The sequence below is a fragment of the Salvelinus namaycush genome, chromosome 25 (assembly GCF_016432855.1).
Source record: "Salvelinus namaycush isolate Seneca chromosome 25, SaNama_1.0, whole genome shotgun sequence".
Taxonomy (NCBI): Eukaryota; Metazoa; Chordata; class Actinopteri; order Salmoniformes; family Salmonidae; genus Salvelinus; species Salvelinus namaycush.
In genome coordinates, this window is record NC_052331.1 from 40,065,040 (window position 1) to 40,086,956 (window position 21,917).

General features: G+C 42.4%; 2 protein-coding genes across 4 annotated transcripts in view; one reads left to right on the forward strand and one right to left on the reverse strand.

Moving 5' to 3' along the window:
* Positions 1–2,524: 2,524 nt before the first annotated feature.
* The window catches only part of LOC120020727 (ATP-dependent zinc metalloprotease YME1L1-like), a 29,432-nt gene continuing 10,039 nt past the window's right edge, over positions 2,525–21,917 (forward strand). The window contains exons 1-9 of one of the 2 annotated variants that reach the window (XM_038964457.1): positions 2,525–2,687; positions 14,494–14,622; positions 16,707–16,887; positions 18,936–19,034; positions 19,397–19,503; positions 19,742–19,892; positions 20,260–20,343; positions 20,883–21,056; positions 21,589–21,741. In XM_038964457.1, the coding sequence (XP_038820385.1) occupies positions 2,655–2,687; positions 14,494–14,622; positions 16,707–16,887; positions 18,936–19,034; positions 19,397–19,503; positions 19,742–19,892; positions 20,260–20,343; positions 20,883–21,056; positions 21,589–21,741 (1,111 nt within the window). In that variant the 5' untranslated portion in view covers positions 2,525–2,654. The remainder of the gene's footprint in view (positions 2,688–14,493; positions 14,623–16,706; positions 16,888–18,935; positions 19,035–19,396; positions 19,504–19,741; positions 19,893–20,259; positions 20,344–20,882; positions 21,057–21,588; positions 21,742–21,917) is intronic. The other variant, XM_038964458.1, reaches the window with a different exon arrangement.
* LOC120020726 (serine/arginine repetitive matrix protein 2-like) lies at positions 5,135–13,422 on the reverse strand. 2 transcript variants are annotated; one of them, XM_038964456.1, is made up of 3 exons: positions 13,293–13,422; positions 7,607–8,662; positions 5,135–7,501 (listed from the first exon to the last, which is right to left on the reverse strand). In XM_038964456.1, exons 2-3 carry the CDS (start codon positions 8,625–8,627, stop codon positions 5,298–5,300), a joined length of 3,225 nt encoding a protein of 1,074 aa, XP_038820384.1. In that variant the 5' UTR covers positions 8,628–8,662; positions 13,293–13,422; the 3' UTR covers positions 5,135–5,297. The 2 variants fall into 2 exon arrangements, with proteins under 2 accessions (XP_038820384.1, XP_038820383.1); XM_038964455.1 differs by having other exon boundaries at positions 5,135–8,662.

Consider the following 21,917-nt stretch of genomic DNA (forward strand, 5'->3'; position numbering starts at 1 on the left):
ATATATATATATATATATATATATATATCACATTTACATAAATATTCAGACCCTTTACTCAGTACTTTGTTGAAGCACCTTTGGCAGTGATTACAGCTTTGAGTCTTCTTGAGTATAATGCTACAAGCTTGGCACACCTATATTTGGGGAGTTACTCCCATTCTTCTCTGCAGATCCTCTCAAGCTCTGTCAGGTTGGATGGGGAGCGTTGCTGCACAGCTATTTTCAGGTCTCTCCAGAGATGTTGAATATGGTTGAAGTCTGGGCTCTGGCTGGGCCAATCAAGGACATTCAAAGACTTATCCCGAAACCACTCCTGCGTTGTCTTGGCTGTGTGCTTAGGGTTGTTGTCCCTTTGGAAGGTGAACCTTCGCCCCAGTCTGAGGTCCTGAGCGCTCTGGAGCTTCACCGTAGGGATGGTGCCAGGTTTCCTCCAGACGTGACGCTTGGCATTCAGGCCAAAGAGTTCAAACATGGTTTCATCAGACCAGAGATTCTTGTTTCTCACAGTCTGAGAGTCTTTAGGTGCCTTTTGGCAAATGCCAAGCGGGCTGTCATGTGCCTTTTACTGAGGAGTCATTTCCATCTGGCCACTCTACCATAAAGGCCTGATTGGTGGAGTGCTGCAGAGATGGTTGTCCTTCTGGAAGGTTCTCCCATCTCCACAGAAGAACTCTAGAGCTCTGTCAGAGTGACCATCAGGTTCTTTATCACCTCCCTGTCAAGGCCCTTCTCCCCCGATTGCTCAGTTTGGCCGGGCGGCCAGCTCTAGGAAGAGTCTAGGTGGTTCTAACCTTCTTCCAATTAAGAATGATGGAAGCCACAGTGTTCTTGGGGACCTTCAATGCTGCAGACATTTTTGGTACCCTTCCCCAGATCTGTGCCTCGACACAATCCTGTCTCTGAGCTCTACGGACAATTCCTTCGACATCATGGCTTGGTTTTTGCTCTGACATGCACAGCCAACTGTGAGACCTTACATAGACAAGTGTGTGCCTTTCCAAATCATGTACAATCAATTGAATTTACCACAGGCGGATTCCAATCAAGTTGTAGAAACATCTCAAGGATGATCAATGGCAACAGGATGCACCTGAGCTCAATTTTAAGTCTCATAGCAAAGGGGCTGAATACTTATGTAAATAAGGTATTTCAGTTTTTTTTTTAATTTTTATTTTACAAACATTTCTAAAAACCTGTTTTCACTTTGTCATTATGGGGTATTGTGTGTACATTGAGGATTTTTATTTATATTTAATCAATTTTAGAATAATGCTAACTTACATTTTTTTGAAAAAGTCAAGGGGTCTGAATACTTTCCAAAGGCACTGTATTTAATAGCAATTAACACGTAGGAGTGACAGACAGACAGAGTGATAACAGACGAACACAAGGAGAATAAGCAAAGACAGTGACAGAGACAGACAGACAGACAGACAGACATTGTCAGCAGAGAAGATGCAGAGACAGACTGCACAACAGGAAGGCAACAGAGGCCCAGTTAGTGGTAAGTTGTATCGCCAGTGGTGCTTTTACATGTTGTATTTGTCTTAAACATGAGCTGGTTAAAAAAGGAGTGTTTCACCGTCACTGGTACAGTACAAGTTGAGAAACGCTGTACTATAGTTGCCTATGTTGTGTCAGTAGCATTACAGTCTTGTGTGAGGGGGGTGTACCTGCACGATTGTACCTGCTCATTAAAACCGAAAAATAGGAACAAGTTCAGTAATTGGCATAAGGTCAATTTGAGGTCTACCGTTTTTTAGTTCCTATTGTTAGCAGGGATATGAATTTACAGAAAGTGCGACATTAGATTCAAGAGGCATTCCCATTCATTGAGGACGAGATCTTTTTTACCTTTACTAAACTAGGCAAGTCAGTAAAGAACAAATTCTTACTTAAAATGACAGCCTAGGAACTGTGGGTTAACTGCCTTGTTCAGGGGAAGAACACAGATTTTTACCTTATCAGCTCGGGGATTCGATCTTGCGGCTTTTTGGTTACTTGCCCAATGCTCTAACCACTAGGCTACCTGCCGCACCAAAAACTTCTAGCATGTTGATACAAATCTATCAGGAGCATGAATACATTTTGAGGGATTTTTTTTAAAGGAAAGAATATTACTCTGTGTATAGTTTCCAAATGAAATGTGCTTTTGCAAGAGCCTGTGGGGACCAAAAGGTTTATATGGACAGGTCAAATATTATTATTAATATTTAGTCATATTTAGTGAGATTTATATTTTCCACAAATGTTGTGATAAGCCTAATTTGTATTTCGGCTACTATATCATTTGGATTGGTATGTCATTGATATGCAATCTTGCCCTTTTTAGATGTAGCATGCATTGGCCTAAATAATAATATAAATGATCCATTGATTCAGGCTAGCTATATAGCTTCAAAATATGATGTCTATCTCATGGAATCATTGCATTCATACGTACAGCTAAGCATTTACCCCGGTTGTCAATGTAAAATATCCGGTTGACCTTTATAATTAGCCGCTTTCATTTCGTGAACTTCACGAGCAAACTGAGTGGATGGCTGGACCGCACACTGGACAGGAGTTTCAGTGAAGGAACGAGAAACAAGGGCATATCGGAAAGGATCCTCTAAACACATTGTTGGCCTGTCTAGAGAGCGATATTGGGAATGTTTTCCTTGTCAACAACAGTCCAACCACAGGTAAAAAAAATAAAGTAGCTAGCTAGCTTACTTCAATGTGTCAGCTAGCTAGCCATTAACAGTAGTCAAGTGTTGTTTACCAGTTAGCATAACTATGGCTAGCTATTTACTGTAATGTTAAGTTAATCTTAGCTAGCTGTCAATCTTTTCTTCGCAAGTAGTGATGTCTATGTAACGGTGGGTAGTGCTGTTGAACCTAAAATATAGTTATTGTGCAGTTTGGGGGATATCTTGTACATTTCAAACGGTTTTAAAATATACTTTCACCTGCCCACGGCCGTTGCTAGCTTGATGAGTTAACGTTATCTAGCTAATGTGTGTTACTGCACAAAACTCGATGTTAAAATACTGCGTCAGTTAGTGTGGCACTAACGTTACCCAGGGTTTAATGGTCTCCTTGTGTAGTTGCAGCAATCTAGCTAATTCTCACAGCTAAATTAGCTATTTTAACGTTACGTCAAGCCAACTGCTGGCTAACGTTACTTCACAACTGAGAAGGAACTCCTGAAATGTAGCTAGCTAGTTTATTACGGAATGTCAGGTGGACAGCATGCTACATTGCAGCGAGGTCTGGACCCGACATGGATCAAGATGGAGAGGCAGCCAGGGGTCTGCAGAATAGTATCCCAAGAGCCTTTATTTTAGTGCAGTAGTGCTGTAGGGGAGGCTATAGCTAGCTGGCTGAACTTGATGACTGATTTGTGAAATAATGTAGCTAGACAGTTGTTGGTTTTGCGGCACATGTGCAGTCTGTTATGTTTTGATCCTCATGAGTAGACAGACTGTCACCTAGAGGGCTGCTGGTGTCAAATCCCAGGTACCGTCTCCTGCTGGTGTGCCCTTGAGCAAAGTATTTTACTCATACACAGCTCCAGGGGCGGCTGGATGAGCTGATATTAGCCAACTGACCACAATCTGATTTTCAAACATGTTTGATACACTCGAAAGCCATGTACTGAATAAGAACAGAAGAATGGACCTTTTTGCTTTTTATTGAGATTTAAAAACCATCAAATGTAATACGTCTGACATTTTACTGCAGTAAACTTACACAAATTAGTCACTGAAAACAACTCATTCATACTGCCCTCAGACATTAAAATATCACCGACAGACGATAACATGATTGTAGAACATTTTGACTAAAATGGTGAAGACTCAATTGAGACTAACCTAGAAAAATCTCACACAAGCTGCCCCGTTTGAAATGTTACTCCTCTGGGTCCAGTTTTCCAAAAGCATTTCAAGGCTACGTTCATGAGAACCATAGGATCCTATGGCTCTAACTATGAACTTAGAACCTTCCCAAAAGCATCTTAATAAGGCTATCAAAAAGTAGGTTTTTGACTAACAGCCAACAAAATACAGAAGTCTAAATCCTAAAGATCTGAGTAATGTTGATAAGAAAACTACAAGGATAATATTAGTGAACAAAACCCTCAAAGTGAATATCTGTATGTCTTAATGGATACATTTTTAGGGATGTTGAATTGAAAGTTGCACAGTCCAGATAACAATAACCATTTTAACCCCATAAAAAGGGGAATGCAATATCTACACTGAACAAAAAATAAAAATTCAACAAGAGGTACAGTTAATATAAGGAAATTAGTCCAATTGAAATAAATGAATTAGACCTTTTTTATCTATGGATTTCACATGACTAGGAATAGAAATGCATCTTTTGGTCACAGATACCTTTAAAAAAAAAAAAAAGCAGGGGTGTGGCTCAGAACCAGTCAGTATTTGTCTCATGCAGCGTGACATCTCCTTCGTATAGAGTTGATCAGGCTGTTGATTGTGGCCTGTGGAATGTTGTCCCACTCCTCTTCAATGGCTGTGTGAAGTTGCTGGATATTGGCGGGACCTGGAACATGCTGTTGATCCAGAGGATCCCAAATGTGCTCAATGGGTGACATGTCTGGTGAGTATGCCGGCCATGGAATAACTGGTACAGTTACAGCTTCCAGGAATTGTGTACAGTTCTTTGCGACTTGGGGCTGTGCATTTTCATGCTGAAACATGAGGTGATGGCGGCAGATAAATGGCACGACAATGGGCCTCAGGATGTTGTCACACTATCTCTGTGCATTCAAATTACCATCGATAAAATTAAATTGTGGCAATAGCTCTGGTGAACATTGCTGCAGTCAACATGCCAATTGCACACTCAACTTGTGTGACAAAACCGCACATTTTAGTGGCCTTTTATGTCCCCAGCACAAGGTGCACCTGTGTAATGACCATGCTGTTTAATCAGCTTCTTGATATGGCACACCTGTCTGGTGGATGAATTCATCTTAGCAAAGGAGAAATGCTCACTAACAGGAATGTAAGCACACCTTTTGCACAATTTGAGTTGCTTTTTACGCGTATTTAAAATGTCTGGGATCTTTTATTTCAGCTCATGAAACATGGGACCAACACTTTACATGCTGCGTTGTATATCTTTTTTCTGTGTATGTTCATGACAGTGATCACCCTAATAGGCCACCCTCATCTGATCATGTAGTTTTCTATAAAAAATTAGGCTATATTGGCACACGCATCTTTACAAACTAGATAAAGGGGTACCGTCGCTGGCTGGGCTGTCGCCAAACATCATCCTGCTTATGGCACCGATAAAGCTATTACAGTCACTGGGGGTAACTGGCTTCTTGGTGACTTCTCTATATTCTTCCCTGTTTCATTTTCTTCATCCACCCTCCCCGTTTCATCTTCCTGATCACTTTCTTCTACTGGTGGAAATCCTGCTTCCTCTGTTTTTTCTTTGGAGTGGAAGGAGCGTTTGACTGGAGGTTCACTGTTGGCCTTATCCTGCTCTGCCTTCCTCTTAACTTTGTTTGCTGCACCAGGGGGACGGCCCCTTTTCCGTGGGGGACCATCATAAATGAGGGGCTTGGTGGCATCCTCCGTCTTGCGTGGGCGACCTCTTCCCCTAGGTTCAGTGACTGGAGGATCATCGCGTGTATAGATACGTGGCCTTCCGAGTGGCCGCCTTGGTTGGCTTTCCAGTTTCTTTCTATCCTCTTCCTCCTTGGGTGTTAGGATTTTCCTTATCGATTCAACTTTACTGGGCCGGCCACGCAGTGGCTTCCTCATCACCTTCAGCATCTTGGGTTGTGTAAACACTGATCCTTTAGGCCAACCTCCCTTAGGTGTTATGTGGCTAACGCCTAACTTGGAAACGGATCCTTTCGGCCTACCTCTGTTAGGTGTTATGGGGTTAGCCAGTAACTTGGAGACCGATCCTTTAGGCCTACCTCTGTTAGGTGTTATGGGGCTAGCCAGTAACTTGGAGACCGATCCTTTAGGGCTAGGTGTTATGTGGCTAGCCAGTAACTTGGAGACCGATCCTTTAGGCCTACCTCTCTTAGGTGTTATGTGGCTAGCCCAGAGAAAGCTAGTGGGGTCACTGGGGGTAACTGGCTTCTTGGGGTCTTCTCTATATTCCACCTTCCACTTTTCACTTTCTTGATCCACCCACCCGGTTTCATCTTCCTGATCACTTTCTTCCACTGGTGGAAATCCTGCTTCCTTGCTTTTTTCTTTGGTGTGGAAGGAGCGTTTGACTGGAGGTTCACTGTTGGCCTTATCCTGCTCTGCCTTCCTCTTAACTTTGTTTGCTGCACCAGGGGGACGGCCCCTTTTCCGTGGGGGACCATCATAGATGGGGGACTTGGTGGCAGCCTCAGTCTTGCGTGGGCGACCTCTTCCCCTGGGTTCAGTGACTGGAGAGTCCTTGCGTGGATAGATACGCGGCCTTCCGAGTGGCCTTAGTTGGCTTTCCAGTTTCTTTAGCTCTTCTTCCTCATCTGGTGTTAGTATCTTCTTTGGCCTACCCCTTTTCAATTGAACTATACTGGGCCGGCCATGCTTATCAAGGGAGAGGTCAACCACTTCTCGAGGTCGGCCTCGCAGCTGCTTGCCCGTCTCCTTCAGCATCTTGAGTTGCGTAAACACGGATCCTTTCGGCCGACCTCTCTTAGGTGTTGTGGGGCTATCCCCTAACTTGGAGACCGATCCTTTAGGCCTACCTCTGTTAGCTGTTATGGGGCTATCCCCTAACTTGGAGACCGATCCTTTAGGCCTACCTCTGTTAGCTGTTATGGGGCTATCCCCTAACTTGGAGACCGATCCTTTAGGCCTACCTCTGTTAGCTGTTATGGGGCTATCCCCTAACTTGGAGACCGATCCTTTAGGCCTACCTCTGTTTGGTGTTATGGGGCTAGCCAGTAACTTGGAGACCGATCCTTTAGGCCTACCTCTATTAGGTGTTATGGGGCTACCCAGTAACTTGGAGACCGATCCTTTAGGCCTACCTCTGTTTGGTGTTATGGGGCTACCCAGTAACTTGGAGACCGATCCTTTAGGCCTACCTCTGTTTGGTGTTATGGGGCTACCCAGTAACTTGGAGACCGATCCTTTAGGCCTACCTCTGTTGGGTGTTATGGGGCTACCCAGTAACTTGGAGACCGATCCTTTAGGCCTACCTCTGTTTGGTGTTATGGGGCTACCCAGTAACTTGGAGACCGATCCTTTAGGCCTACCTCTGTTTGGTGTTATGGGGCTACCCAGTAACTTGGAGACCGATCCTTTAGGCCTACCTCTCTTAGGTGTTATGGGGCTAGCCAGTAACTTGGAGACCGATCCTTTAGGCCTACCTCTCTTAGGTGTTATAGGGCTACCCAGTAACTTGGAGACCGATCCTTTAGGCCTACCTCTCTTAGGTGTTATGGGGCTACCCACTAACTTGGAGACCGATCCTTTAGGGCTAGGTGTTATGTGGCTAGCCAGTAACTTGGAGACCGATCCTTTAGGCCTACCTCTCTTAGGTGTTATGGGGCTACCCAGTAACTTGGAAACCGATCCTTTAGGGCTAGGTGTTATGTGGCTAGCCAGTAACTTGGAGACCGATCCTTTAGGCCTACCTCTCTTAGGTGTTATGTGGCTAGCCCAGAGAAAGCTAGTGGGGTCACTGGGGGTAACTGGCTTCTTGGGGTCTTCTCTATATTCCACCTTCCACTTTTCACTTTCTTGATCCACCCACCCGGTTTCATCTTCCTGATCACTTTCTTCCACTGGTGGAAATCCTGCTTCCTTGCTTTTTTCTTTGGCGTGGAAGGAGCGTTTGACTGGAGGTTCACTGTTGGCCTTATCCTGCTCTGCCTTCCTCTTAACTTTGTTTGCTGCACCAGGGGGACGGCCCCTTTTCCGTGGGGGACCATCATAGATGGGGGACTTGGTGGCAGCCTCAGTCTTGCGTGGGCGACCTCTTCCCCTGGGTTCAGTGACTGGAGAATCCTTGCGTGGATAGATACGCGGCCTTCCGAGTGGCCTTAGTTGGCTTTCCAGTTTCTTTAGCTCTTCTTCCTCATCTGGTGTTAGTATCTTCCTTATCGATTCAACTTTACTGGGCCGGCCACGCTTCTTTGGGGAGGGGTCAACTGGTTTTCGGGGTAGGCAAGCCGCTGCGAGGCCGATCACCTTCAGCATCTTGGTTTTCATAAACACTGATCCTTTAGGCCTACCTCTCTTAGGTGTTACGGGGTTACAATTAGACAAAGCATTATCTGACTTGGAGACAGATCCAATTTTGGGCGGCCTACCCCTTCCCCTTTTAGGTGTTACGGGGTTACCATTAGACAAGGATTTATCTGACTTGGAGACTGATCCCTTTTTGGGCGGCCTACCCCTTCCCCTTTTAGGTGTTACGGGGTTACCATTAGACAAGGATTTATCTGACTTGGAGACTGATCCCTTTTTGGGCGGCCTACCCCTTCCCCTTTTAGGTGTTGGGGGGTTACTATTGGACAAGGCTTTATCTGACTCCTCTTCACTGCCAGCAACATCTACCTGCACTTCAGAATTGGTTGCCTCTTCTTCCACTTCCATTTTAATCTCCATTCCTTCTATTATTTCATCCTGGTTCAGTGCCATTCTCCGATAGACCTGTGATCTTCAGGTGCAATCCACTGTAAAAGACATTGACATGGTTACTTATAAATAAAAAGATGTAAATTGCCCTGAAACGAAAGACAAATCTACCCAAAGATTTTTTTCTTCTCTGATTCCATGCAATTCTATTAGGACAGCAATAACATCAGTGATTTGAAATCGGATATCATTAAGATGGTCGACCGATACGGTTTGTGGTAAAGGCTTACCTAACCATAGTTAGGTTAAATAACTACACTTTTTATAGGGTTAGGGTTCCCACACGGCCATATTTCCATGTTACAGAGCTTGTTTGCGGAAAACAGGCAGACATGTACCTGTGCTAATTGGCTATCTACGTCTCCGAACACCTGTGTGTAAATGGAAGACTGATGCCACAATCGTGTTGTCACTGAAAAATGTGTTAACAGTGTACAGTAACTGTATATTTAGCATTTGATTATTTTGTGGTATGAAAATAGAGGGCTTTATTTCTAGAACCGTACCGCAATTGAGAATCGATTCACGTTTAGATGGGAGTATTTGGTTGTTTTGGCTGCCAGAGCTAATTTGCCTCTAAACAGAACGTGTAAGGTGTTTGGACTATAAGGTGTAATGTTCAGGGTGGACTCAGCTCCCCCGAATGCAACAAAAGTCAAACTTGAGGGGGCTCTAAATAATGCTAATTTTAACCATTCTACTTGTTTAAAATAGTGGTAAATGTTTGCTGTAAATATGGAGAGGGGGGGGGGGAACTGGTTTTAAACCATTTATATCCACGTGGCTGCACAAAGTCTTCCTGTCCATGAATGGTACTGTAGAATTCTATCGCTGGCTAGAAAGCGGCACTGTCCACTTGGCGCTGAGTTTCAGCCCAAGCTGAGCTCCTTTTAAAAACGCATAGATTTTCCTTTACTTCCTAATTTACCATTTGTTTGCCATGCGTCACTGATTTAAAAAAATTTAAAAAAAAGTTTATTCCAATGCATTAGATTAATCCGTTGATTCATCATTGTTTGCTTTTGTCAGTCAGCTGTTTTAGAGCACTCATTGCTTTGTTATTCAGGTGCTCCATGGATATTAATGTTCAGAAGTAGATATTTAGACAACTAGACTCCCAACGCTGATCCAATCCATTCAACAAGTATATGTTAATGACAGTAGGCCTATAGTAGGTGACTCTTTCTGTTAGAACCATTCGATTTTGCAATGGCAAGGCCTTCATTATTTTGGATGATGAAATGTTACATGGGTATAGTTACACAGTGCACTTTCCGAGATCTCCAAGATCCAGAATTTGTACAGGGTTTAAGTTCAGTTGTTAAATGCTTAATAATGACATAACACTCATTAATGTAAGGAAACAAAGGTAGCATTCAATGAATGAATTATGGACAACTTATGAACTAGGGTGTAAACTTGTTTTTATTCAACTGTTGTAGGCCTTTTATATTGAATGTAGGCTACCGGTTTGTGTAAAATTGTCTAGTCTGAGGGTAGGCAGTGGGTGTAGGACTAGTGGAGGGTAAACTCCATTTACCCACCTTTTTCAGAAAAATGCATTGAAAGTATAGGGAGTGTTACTTTTTCCCCCCACCACGACCAGTATTCAGTTTACCCACCAATGTTCCCTCATTTTTTCCGGCACTGAGCAAATTTCAGGTCTGCTGAGAGCAAACCTGAACATTGAAAATTCTGCACATTTTACTGTGAACAACTGAGGTTGTACCCGCGTTAAGTTACAACTAACAGTGGCCAAGTAGGCTACTGTGGCTATTTGATCGTAATGTAGGCCTACCATCAAAAACAATGGAGAAAAATGCATCCCATAACATTTTAACATAGAACAGCTATTTATCATTCAGCCTACAGTAGCAGCCAATGTGTGGTGTTCAATGAGGCCTACATTACATGAGACTGAAATTAACATTTTAAAAAAACATGCAGGGCTTGACATTAATCCTTCAGACAAGGTGACTGAAAATGTTGTTAAGATGCAAGAAACTACTTTACATATTAAAATGCATTTAGTATTCCTATACCATTAGAGAATCAGACAAATTATGCTACCCTCTGTCTATTGGCTACTTAGCTTATTCAAGCATGTCTCAAAATTCAAAACTGCCCCTTTTTAAGACAAAAGTATTTTATCTGACTCGATTTTTCAAAGATGTCTTAATGTATAGGTTTTGTGCACTTGTAAGAAGCAATCACTGCCCTATTGCTGACTACAAATGATCGTTAACTGGGCTAATAACTCACCAACTAGCAAAGGATATGAACAAAATGTGCACACATGGCTACATGCAGATCTCACTTTGATCTCAAAACAAGTGCATCTACTCACGACCGCTCATGCTGTAAACCCAGTCCAGTTCAATGCAAATGGCACAGACCCATATGGCTATGGTCTATTTGCAAATAGGCCTACTGCAGCTCTGGTGGTTTTTGCCGCACCAGTCTACGGGCTAGTCGTGCATATCAATGCAATAGAATCATACTCCGATATGTTCTGCCAACAACATCTCTTGCATAGTTTTGTTTCAGTCTGTTGCATTGAAAGTGGCTAATATTGCGTTGATTCGACAGGGAAAACTCTAGAAAAGTGGTCACCGACCTTTGAGTTAAGATCACGGAGTCAAAATGCAAGCCAAGATCTACCCCTCAGATTTTCTTTTAAACATTACTTAATGTAAGCCCATGCAACATTAACCAATTAAAAATAATACTGTATCAGGGCCTCCCGGGTCGCCCCACCAGAGACTCTGGGTTCGAGCCCAGGCTCTGTCGCAGCCGGCCGCGACCGGGAGGTCCATGGGGCGACGCACAATTGGCCTAGCGTCGTCCGGGTTAGGGAGGGTTTGGCCGGTAGGGATATCCTTGTCACCTCAACCTCCCTTACCAAAAAGGGACACATCTTCCAGATGGCGACACTCGAGTCGCACAGCATTATGTCTGCCTCATGCACAAATTAATCTTGTTACTCCTATGAACCAAGAAAGTGAAATATATATCCTCTTAAAAAACACCCAAGCCGCTAATAATAACAGAAGCATATAAATATACTTTTCTACTCATTCATTACTGCTGCACTGCTTGTTGTAGAGCTGAATGGAAATAGGAAGAACGCAACTTGTGGCTTATAAAAGTGTTGAATACAATGTTGACAGTGCTGAGTAAGAACTTAAACATGAACTCACTCAAACAGCACACCTTTGCTGTATTCGTTGAGTCTCTAGTCATAGTTTTGAAATCCCACAGTATCAACTTTGCCTTAGCTTTCTTTTATGCCTGCTACGTTACTGCAGACACTCATCTGAGCCATCCGTTTGGCCAGCGGTAGGCCTATAGTGCATCTGATTTGCTCTCTGGGCCCACCGGGAAGGCAGAGTTTGTACCTTCAGACACATGAAATGTTTCAAAATGGCAACAGTTCGCTGAATCGGATGCACCTACCGAAAACAGCCCGAGATGAATAAAATAAGTAAATAGGAACAAGGCTTTATCGGCTGTTTTTTACAGAAATGTTTGGCAATCGATTAGGAATGCATTGGAGATCGACCGCTGCTCTGAGTGAAGTTACATCTTCGTGTTTCTCTGCGGGATAATATTCGTGCGCGGCAGTCCCGGGGCTACAGTTTAGAAATTGTTACCCACCAAAAAAAAAACGTTTAACCACTACGTCACCTTCTACCAGTAGGCATGTTTGACGTTCATGGTAATACACATTATAATCTAGTCTAATACATTTTCCCGGGACAGTTTCAGTCCCATTTCAGGTCGCCCGACTTTACAAGTAACATTTGTAAACAAAACTGATCCATTGATGTAGACTTAAACAATATGAGCATAATCAATGGCAATCGCCGAGAATGTCATTGGGGACACTTCTTTGTGTTTTGTAAACAGATGTCTTTCTATTCATATGAAATGGCGCGAATATACATACAATGCACTGATTTGATGCTGGGGTTATTTGAGTGGACGAACATGCAGTTAGTTTACTTTAAGTGTTTTGTTTGACAAACATTAAAGAAGACTGGTTGTGTTTATGCCATTTTTTTTATATATAAAGTAATTGTTGACGTCTTTTATTATTAGGCCCATGAGATCACGAATTGCACGATGTAATTCGCACTGAACATTAGCATGATAGCTAACGTTACACCATGTTGACGTTAATTATGATTTCAAATGCCTTTGCATGGCATAAATGTCCACATTGTGTTATTCTACCCATACAACACACGTATTCCACAAGCAACAAAGCAGTATGATGAGAAAAGGCTTATGCATAAGCCCGGTTTGCCAAACGTAAGTTTCTCCAACGTTAACGCTACTGATGTTAGCGAGCAGCTAACGTTCGCTAGCAAGACCACATATGCAAGGGGAAACATATGTGACCGACGTTAGCAGGCTAGCCAGCTCGTAGCGTTTTTAACCTCAGTGCCGCCAGAATTGTAGGTTACACAAAAGTGTATGGTAGTAAAGCTAGCTGTAGTCAGGTTGGATAATCAATTATGCTAGCTTGCGTTAGCTAGCTGGCTACGTTTGCTAGTAACACGTTAGTTACATTAACTCCTTGATTGCAATTTTTTTTGTAACCTTTATTTAGCTCCTTGATTGCTAACGTTAGTTGAGTAAAAATACACGGCATTCATGCATTACCTTGGGAAAATCCTTCGTTTCACCACACGAAGCTCTATAAATGGTTCTCTGTCGTTGTTGTTAGCTACCACGTCTGAGGGAAAATATAGCCTAAAAAATCTTTACAACCGTATTTGAATTTGCAACCGCTTCCGGTCCACCCAAGGTTCATTGAACTAAGTGCAAATTATACATTTTTTTCCATTTCCGATTCTACTACAGACAAAAGGGGTTCGTTATCAGTATCTTTGCTGCTACTTTGTTCTTCTGTGGGGTTTCATGACGATTGGCGTGATTTTGTTCTGCTCACAGTATTTACTATAGGATACTGGCCATTATTACTTTATATGAGATATATATACCATAATCACTGATGGGAAAAGTACCCAATTGTCTGAAATTGTCATACTTGAGTAAAAGTAATGATACCTTAATAGAAAATGACTCAAGTGAAAGTCACCCAGAAAGGTACTACTTGAGAAAAGTCTAAAATTATTTGGTTTTAAATATACTTTAGTATCAAAAGTATACATCATTTTAAATTCCTTATATGAAGCAAACCAGAAGGCACCATTTTCAAAACTTAAAAAAAAAATGTACGGCTAGTCGGGGCACATTCCAACACTTTGACATAATTTACAAATGAAGCATTTGTGTTTAGTGAGCCCGCCAGATCAGAGGCAGTAGGGATGACCAGGGGATGTTATCTTGATAATAAGTGCATGAATTGGACCATATTCCTGTCCTCCTAAGCCTTCGAAATGTAACAAGTACTTTTGAGTGTCAGGGAAAATGTATGGAGTAAAAAAAAAAAAAAAAATGTTTAGGAATGTAGTGAAGTAATAGTTTTCAACAATATAAATAGTAAAGTACAGATTCCAAATCTGTGACTTATGTAGTACTTTGAAGTATTTTTACTTAAGTACTTTACACCACTGACCATAATTTAAAAAAAACATGTATTTTCATAAATAACTTGTCGATGCTTTCTGCTTATTCAACCTAATATGTAAGCTATGTGTCCTTACTTCTCCCTTTTTTCCTTCCTTACTTCCATCCTTACTTGTTTCCCTACTTTCCTACAATAAGATACTTTGGGAGAGTCCCACCATTGCATGAATGTGTGTTGTGGGACACCGTTTTAAATTGGTCTTGTAGTTTCATACTAAACAGCAAATAGCGTGTTTGAGCTGATGTCTTCCTGTTGTGTGTTGCCTGGCAGGTCACTGTCCCCCTGAGTCACCTGATCAATGCCCTCCAATACCTGAAGACCGCAGTGGGCAGCAGCAGTGCCGCTGCTAAACCTCAGCATAGAGAGCATGCCTCGGAACAGGACTTGCAGAGCACAGAGGTAAATGCACATGTACACGGCCTACAGCTTGCAGATCTGCAAAGCAGCTGGCAATACTGTTCTCTTCAACTGTCATGGGCAGCCTAGCTATATGGAAAACAAGTGGATTTCTGTATCCATAAGTGGCCATATACAGTGCTTTCGGGAAGTATTCAGACCTCTTGACTATTCCACATTTTGTTACGTTACAGCCTTATTCTAAAATTGATCAAATATTTTTTTCCCTCAATCGACACACAATACCCCAGAATGACGAATCCAAGCAGGTTTTTAGACATTTTTGCTAATTTATTACAAATAAAAAAAGCAAATGCCTTATTTACATAAGTATTCAGACCCTTTGCTATGAGACTCGAAATTGAGCTCAGGTGCATCCTTGAGTTGTTTCTACAACTTGGAGTCCACCAGGAGTCCAATTAAATTGATTGGACATGATTTGGAAAGGTACGCATCTGTCTATATAATGTCCCACAGTTGACAGTGCATGTCAGAGCAAAAACCAAGCCATGAGGTCAAAGGAATTTTCCGTAGAGCTCCAAGACAGGATTGTGTTGAGGCACAGATCTGGGGAAGGGTACCAAAACATTTCTGCAGCATTGAAGGTCCCCAAGAACACAGTGACCTCCATCATTCTTAAATGGAAGAAATTTGGAACCACCAAGACTCTTCCAAGAACTGGCCGGCCAGCCAAACTGAGCAATCGGGGGAGAAGGGCCTTGGTTGGGGAGGTGATCAAGAACCTGATGGTCACTCTAACAGAGCTCTAGTGTTCCTCTGGTGGAGTGCTGCAGAGATGGTTGTCCTTCTGGAAGGTTCTCCCATCTCCACAATCAGGTCTTTATGGTAGAGTGACCAGATGGAATCCATACCTCAGTAAAAGGCACATGACAGCCCCCTTGGAGTTTGCCAAAAGGCACCTGAAGACTCTCAGACGATGAGAAACAAGATTCTCTGGTCTGATGAAACCCAGATTGAACTCTTTGCCATGAATGCCAAGCGTCGCATCTGGAGGAAACCTGGCACCATCCCTACAGTGAAGCTTGGTGGCATCATGCTGTGGGGATGTTTTTCAGGGACTGGGAGACTAGTCGGGATCGAGGGAAAGATGAACGGAGCAAAGTACAGAGATCCTTGATGCAAACCTGCTCCAGAGCACTCAAACTTGGGCGAAGGAAACTCCCCAAATACAGGTGTGCCAAGCTTGTAGCGTCATACCCAAGAAGACTTGAGGCTGTAATCGCTGCCAAAGGTGCTTTAACAAGGTACTGAGTGAAGGGTCTGAATACTTACATAGATGTGATATTTCAGTGTTTTATTTGTAGTAAATTTGCTAAAATTTACTACAACTATTTAAACTATTTAATCCATTTTCGAATAAGGCTAACGTAACAAAATGTGTTAAAAATCAAGGGGTCCGAATGCACTGTGTCTGTAACCTTTGAAATGTTTGAATCCTTTTAAAATGTAATATCATTTGTGGATTCAAATAAAGCATTTTAAAGTGTGTTCCTGTATTTTATATATACCAGTACTATATTGTTATCCTTTTGTGTATATATATATATTTTTGACCTTTTATTTAACTTGGCAGGTCAGTTAAGAACAAATTCTTATTTTCAATGACGGCCTAGGAACAGTGGGTTAACTGCCTTGTTCAGGGGCAGAACGACAGATTTTTGCTTCAACTCGGGGATTCGATCTTGCAACCTTTCAGTTACTAGTCCAACACTCTAACCACTAGGCTACCTGCCGTGTGTGTGTGTGTGTGCGTGTGTGCGTGCGTGCGTGCGTGCGTGCGTGCGTGCGTGCGTCCGTCCGTCCGTCCGTGCGTGCGTGCGTGCGTCCGTCCGTCCGTCCGTCCGTGTGTACCTGTACTTTATATATACCAGTACTATACTGGTACCCTGTGTGTGTATATAGCCAAGTTATCATGTGGATTTATTCCTTATTATTTTTCTATTATTTCAACAAACAAAAAAAATCTCTACATTGTTGGAAAGGACTCATAAGTAAATATTTCACGGTTAGTCTACACCTGTTGTTTATGAAGCATGTGACAAATAACATTTGATTTGTATGCGTAGCCCACGTGGAGCCTGAGGGACCTGGGCCTGTCTGACCTGGGCGTGGGGCAGCTGGACGAGCTTATAAGCGCTATATTACCACGTCTGAGTCAACAGGGGGCGCTGTCCTCATCCAGCCCCAGCCAACAGGCCTGGAGGACCTCTCACCTCTCCTCACATTCCTTCTTCCACAACAAGCATGGTGAGGCGAAGGACACTTCTACAGTTGAAGTCGGAAGTTTACATACACTTTGGTTGGAGTCATTAAATCTCGTTTTTCAACCACTCCACAAATTTCTTGTTAACAAACTATAGTTTGGCAAGTCGGTTAGGACATCTACTTTGTGCATGACACAAGTAATTTTTCCAACAATTGTTTAGACAGATTATTTCACTTATAATTCACTGTATCACAATTCCAGTGGGTCAGAAGTTTACATACACTAAGTTGACTGTGCCTGTAACAGCTTGGAAAATTCCAGAAAATTATGTCATGGCTTTAGAAGCTTCTGATAGGCTAATTGACATAATTTGAGTCAATTGGAGGTGTACCTGTGGATGTATTTCAAGGCCTACCTTCAAACTCAGTGCCTCTTTGCTTAACATCATGGGAAAATCAAAAGAAATCAGCCAAGACCTCAGAAAATAAAAATGTAGACCTCCACAAGTCTGGTTCATCCATGGGAGCAATTTCCAAACGCCTGAAGGTACCACGTTCATCTGTACAAGCAATAGTACGCAAGTATGTACACCATGGGACCACGCAGCTGTCATACTGCTCAGGAAGGAGATGCATTCTGTCTCCTAGAGATGAACGTACTTTGGTGGGAGAAGTGCAAATCAATCCCAGAACAACAGCAAAGGACCTTGTGAAGATGCTGGAGGAAATGGGTACAAAAGTGTCTTATCTACATAACCTGAAAGGCCGCTCAGCAAGGAAGAAGCCACTGCTCTAAAACCACCATACAAAAGCCAGACTACGGTTTGCAACTGCACATGGGGACAAAGATCGTACTTTTTGGAGAAATGTCCTCTGGTCTAATGAAATAGAACTGTTTGGCCATAAGGACCATTGTTATGTTTGGAGGAAAAAGGGGGATGCTTGCAAGCTGAAGAACACTATCCCAACCGTGAAGCACGGGGGTGGCAGCATTATGTTGTGGGGGTGCTTTGCTTCAGGAGGGACTAGTACACTTCACAAAATAGATGGCTTCATGAGGGAGGAAAATGATATGGATATATTGAAGCAACATCTCACGACATCAGTCAGGAAGTTAAAGCTTGGTCGCAAATGGGTCTTCCAAATGGACAATGACCCCAAGCATACTTCCAAAGTTGTGGCAAAATGGCTTAAGGACAACAAAGTCAAGGTGTTGGAGTGGCCATCACAAAGCCCTGACCTCAATCCTATAGAAAATCTGTGGGCAGAACTGACAAAGTGTGTGCGAGGAAGGAGGCCTACAAACCTGACTCAGTTAAACCAGCTCTGTCAGGAGAAATGGGCCAAAATTCACCCAATTTATTGTGGGAAGCTTGTGGAAGGCTACCTGAAACATTTGACCCAAGTTAAGCAATTTAAAGGCAATGCTACCAAATACTAATTGAGTGTATGTAAACTTCTGACCCACTGGGAATGTGATGAAAGAAATAAAAGCTGAAATATATCATTCTCTCTATTATTCTGATTATTTCATTTTTTTTTAAATAAAGTGGTGATCCTAACTGACCTAAGACAGGGAATTTTTCCCAGGATTAAATGTCAGGAATTGTGAAAAACTGAGTTTAAATGTATTTGGCTAAGGTGTATATAAACGTCCTACTTCAACTGTATATAGATAATGACTATAGTAACCCTACTGCTAGTTGGTGTGTTTCCCAAAAACGAAATTAATCTTGTACGAATTATGAGCTTAATGCTAAACATGATCTTTGTTTTTGGGAAACTCACCCGGTAATTGAATAATTAACTGTAACCCGATTTCAGATTTATTTGAGTTTAAATCGCCTTTTGTGTAGGGCCCATATCAAAGGGTGTGTGGGGTTTGACTGCATGCAGTATAGAATACATATGATTCGCTTATGATAAGTGTGTTTTTTTTTTTTGTATACCACTGATTGATGTCTATTATAGAATTAATTTAGTATCGTATTTCTATGAACTAGTTGATTTTTGAGACACAGAATCACTAATTAAATCCTAACCATTGGGTTGAATGTGCACATCCAACTCTCCTTCCATTGTCCTTGTAGGGTTCTCTGGTGGTAAAATGGGCACCTCCTACCCTGTTTTCTGCAAACAGATCCCTTCCCCTCTTCAGGCCGTTTGTACAGAGCTCCGCTATTGGCCAGGTAATCAAAGATCATTTTATTTATATTATTTTGTAATTAAGTGACTAATAAATATCCAGAAAAAATCCCAGCGCAGTTCTCCTGCAAATGCAAGTCGACGTCAACAGTGGCATATGCTTGTGACAGACATTTTAAATGGGAGCCTATTCTACCGTTGCTATTGGTCTATTTTAGAGGAAGAGTTCATTCAATGAAATGGAGGGCAGGGTGTTTGTCTGCTGTTTTGACAATCACTCACCCATATTTGAGTGTGATCATGAACACCTAAAGTGCATTCATATTTACCAAAAATCTTTCTACTTAGAAATGTGTCGTTTTGATTTTGTATGTGTTGAACATACAGTATGTGTCCTTGTTTCCAGTGTGGATCCAGAACAGAGGCTTTAAAACTCTAGGGAAACACAAGCGACTGCAGGCAGGCTTTGAGCGTCCCATGGAATCAGATGGCTTTACACCCTCCTTTATGAAGGTGAGTCCCCCGGTTTGTCTGTACTCTGGTCATCCTCCGGAGAGAGTACCTGGGTCTTGTTCATTAGGCCACACCATAGAAAAATGTTAGAAAATGTTATACAACGGAAAATGGGGGAGGGGGAGCGTATTTTTATTTCTTATTTGACAAAGACGAATGTTATCTCCCAGATGTTTTCCTACTGAACATGCCCCTGGTTGCATTGTAAACATATCTGACTGTTTGTTGTCTCGTGCAGGGCCTCCTGACGCGTGATAAGGGGATGGAGGTGGAAACCTTGGACACGCTTATGAAGAACAAGAATATTCCCGATGGGCAGCAAGATTCTTTCAAGACCGGGTTTGCTGAGGGCTTCCTGAAATCCCAAGCTCTGACACAGCGCACGCAAGGCAAGTGTACACTATTCAACACTACACTACAAGACCAGGGTCATGCTCAGTAAGACACATGGCTAAACGGTTTGAAACAGAAAACCAAAACGGGTGTTCTTAATGGAACAGCTCAGGTAGTACCTCCTTCGTTTCACAACATTGTCTCATGTTTCTACTGCCTACTAAACATTACCTAGGTGTACGTTATCTTCCAGAAAAATGAAAGTCACCAGCTCTACTCTTTTTGCAGTGAGCATTTAAATGACCACGGTTTCAGCGTGTAGGCCCTGAAGGCTCACTGCAACAAGAGATGCATGCCTGCCTTTCATTTTTTTTCTTTTTCGTATTGAATGAAGGTGGATTGAAACTCCCATCTTCTCTGCAGACTCTCTGAGGAGGACGAGGCTGGTCCTGCTGGTCCTGCTGCTCCTGGGACTCTACGGCCTCTCCAAGACCCCCTTCCTATCGGGTAAAGGCTCCTTTTCATTTTGTCCTTCTCTCTAATCAAGCTTGCAGTCCCTTGCTCTAGCATGCAGCTTGGTGTGTACTTTTTAAACCCACAATATGTAGCTTGCATTTTTAGTCAAACTACACTCTTCGCTGCAGAGGGTCAGGCCAGGAGAAACGTAAACCAGTGTTCAATTCATACACAGTCCATGAGTGACAGTTTTTGAAGCTGTATATTGTCTGGTTGAAGTAACATCCTTTAAGTTAATGGGTAGCCTATGTAATTCATTCATTCAAATGACAGTTGAACAGCATCCCAGATTGAGCCTTTAGCGCTTTGCTGATGCGTTCAGAATTTACACACAAAAAGCATGTACACCAAGTTTGATGAGTAATCAAGATAACTTGATGATAATAATAACATTTTTTTTTTTTTGTTTACCGAATGCTTCTAAAAGACGGTGATTTGTTGCCAAACTAAAATATATCTAACCATAACTAAGAATGCTTTTTGCATCCGAGCAGTGTGATTTCGAACCTTAATCTAACCGTTCTGGACAGTACGATTCCGAACCACATCAGGCCTGGACTCAGCGGTGGACCCTGTCCACATGAAGAATGTGACGTTTGAGCACGTAAAAGGGGTGGAGGAGGCCAAGAATGAGTTGCAGGAGGTGGTGGAGTTCCTCCGGAGCCCAGAGAAGTTCACCGTCCTCGGAGGGAAACTGCCAAGAGGTGCAGTAGAGCGTCAAGCTCTTTTATGGCCTTTAGTTGATCAGGGTTGTGTTCATTAGGCACCAAATAGAACAAAAAAACTGACTGGAACAAGAAGGACTACGTAGATTTGTCCAGTAAGAAACGCTCATTTTTGTTTTCTGTTGCAAAACGTTAAAAAGAAAATTAAACTGTTTTCGTGCCCTAATGAACACAACCCAGGTGTAGACTGACTGAACAATTCTGAATTAAAGAAGTTTAGGCAGGAACACAATCTTCCCCTGATGGAAGATGAAAATGGTGCCATTAACTTTGTTGCCACTTTAATTGGCTATTTCTTACAGTTAGTTACATATCTTATTGTTTACTTCCACATTGGATTTCAATCTAATATTTTAGAGTCAATATTCATAAAAAACGGTCTACTTTGTTAGGTGAATATTGTATTACTGTATATTACCTATTACAGTTTTTCTTAGCTCTCTGTCTCTGTCTCTGTCTCTCTCTGTCTCTCTCTGTCTCTCTCTGTCTCTCTCTGTGTGTGTGTGTGCAGGGATCTTGCTGGTTGGCCCTCCTGGTACTGGGAAGACTCTGTTGGCCAGAGCCGTGGCTGGAGAAGCCAACGTCCCATTTTATTATGCCTCTGGCTCTGAGTTTGATGAGATGTTCGTGGGGGTTGGAGCCAGTCGCATCAGGAACCTCTTCAGTGAGTCTCCTCTTCAAGTCTCCCCTTATTCCTGGCTTCTAACCCTGTACCTAATATTGTAATTTTCAGTCTTTAAAAAAAATAAAAAAAACCTGGTTGCAACGATGGTATTGTCATAATTTATCAACCGTATATCTGAGACCCCAGCCCTAGACTTCAACCCACCCTCTCTATAC

What these genes read in the sequence shown, in the direction of transcription:
- LOC120020726 (XM_038964455.1), bottom strand. Translation starts at nt 8,627, where the DNA reads ATGGCACTGAACCAGGATGAAATAATAGAAGGAATGGAGATTAAAATG.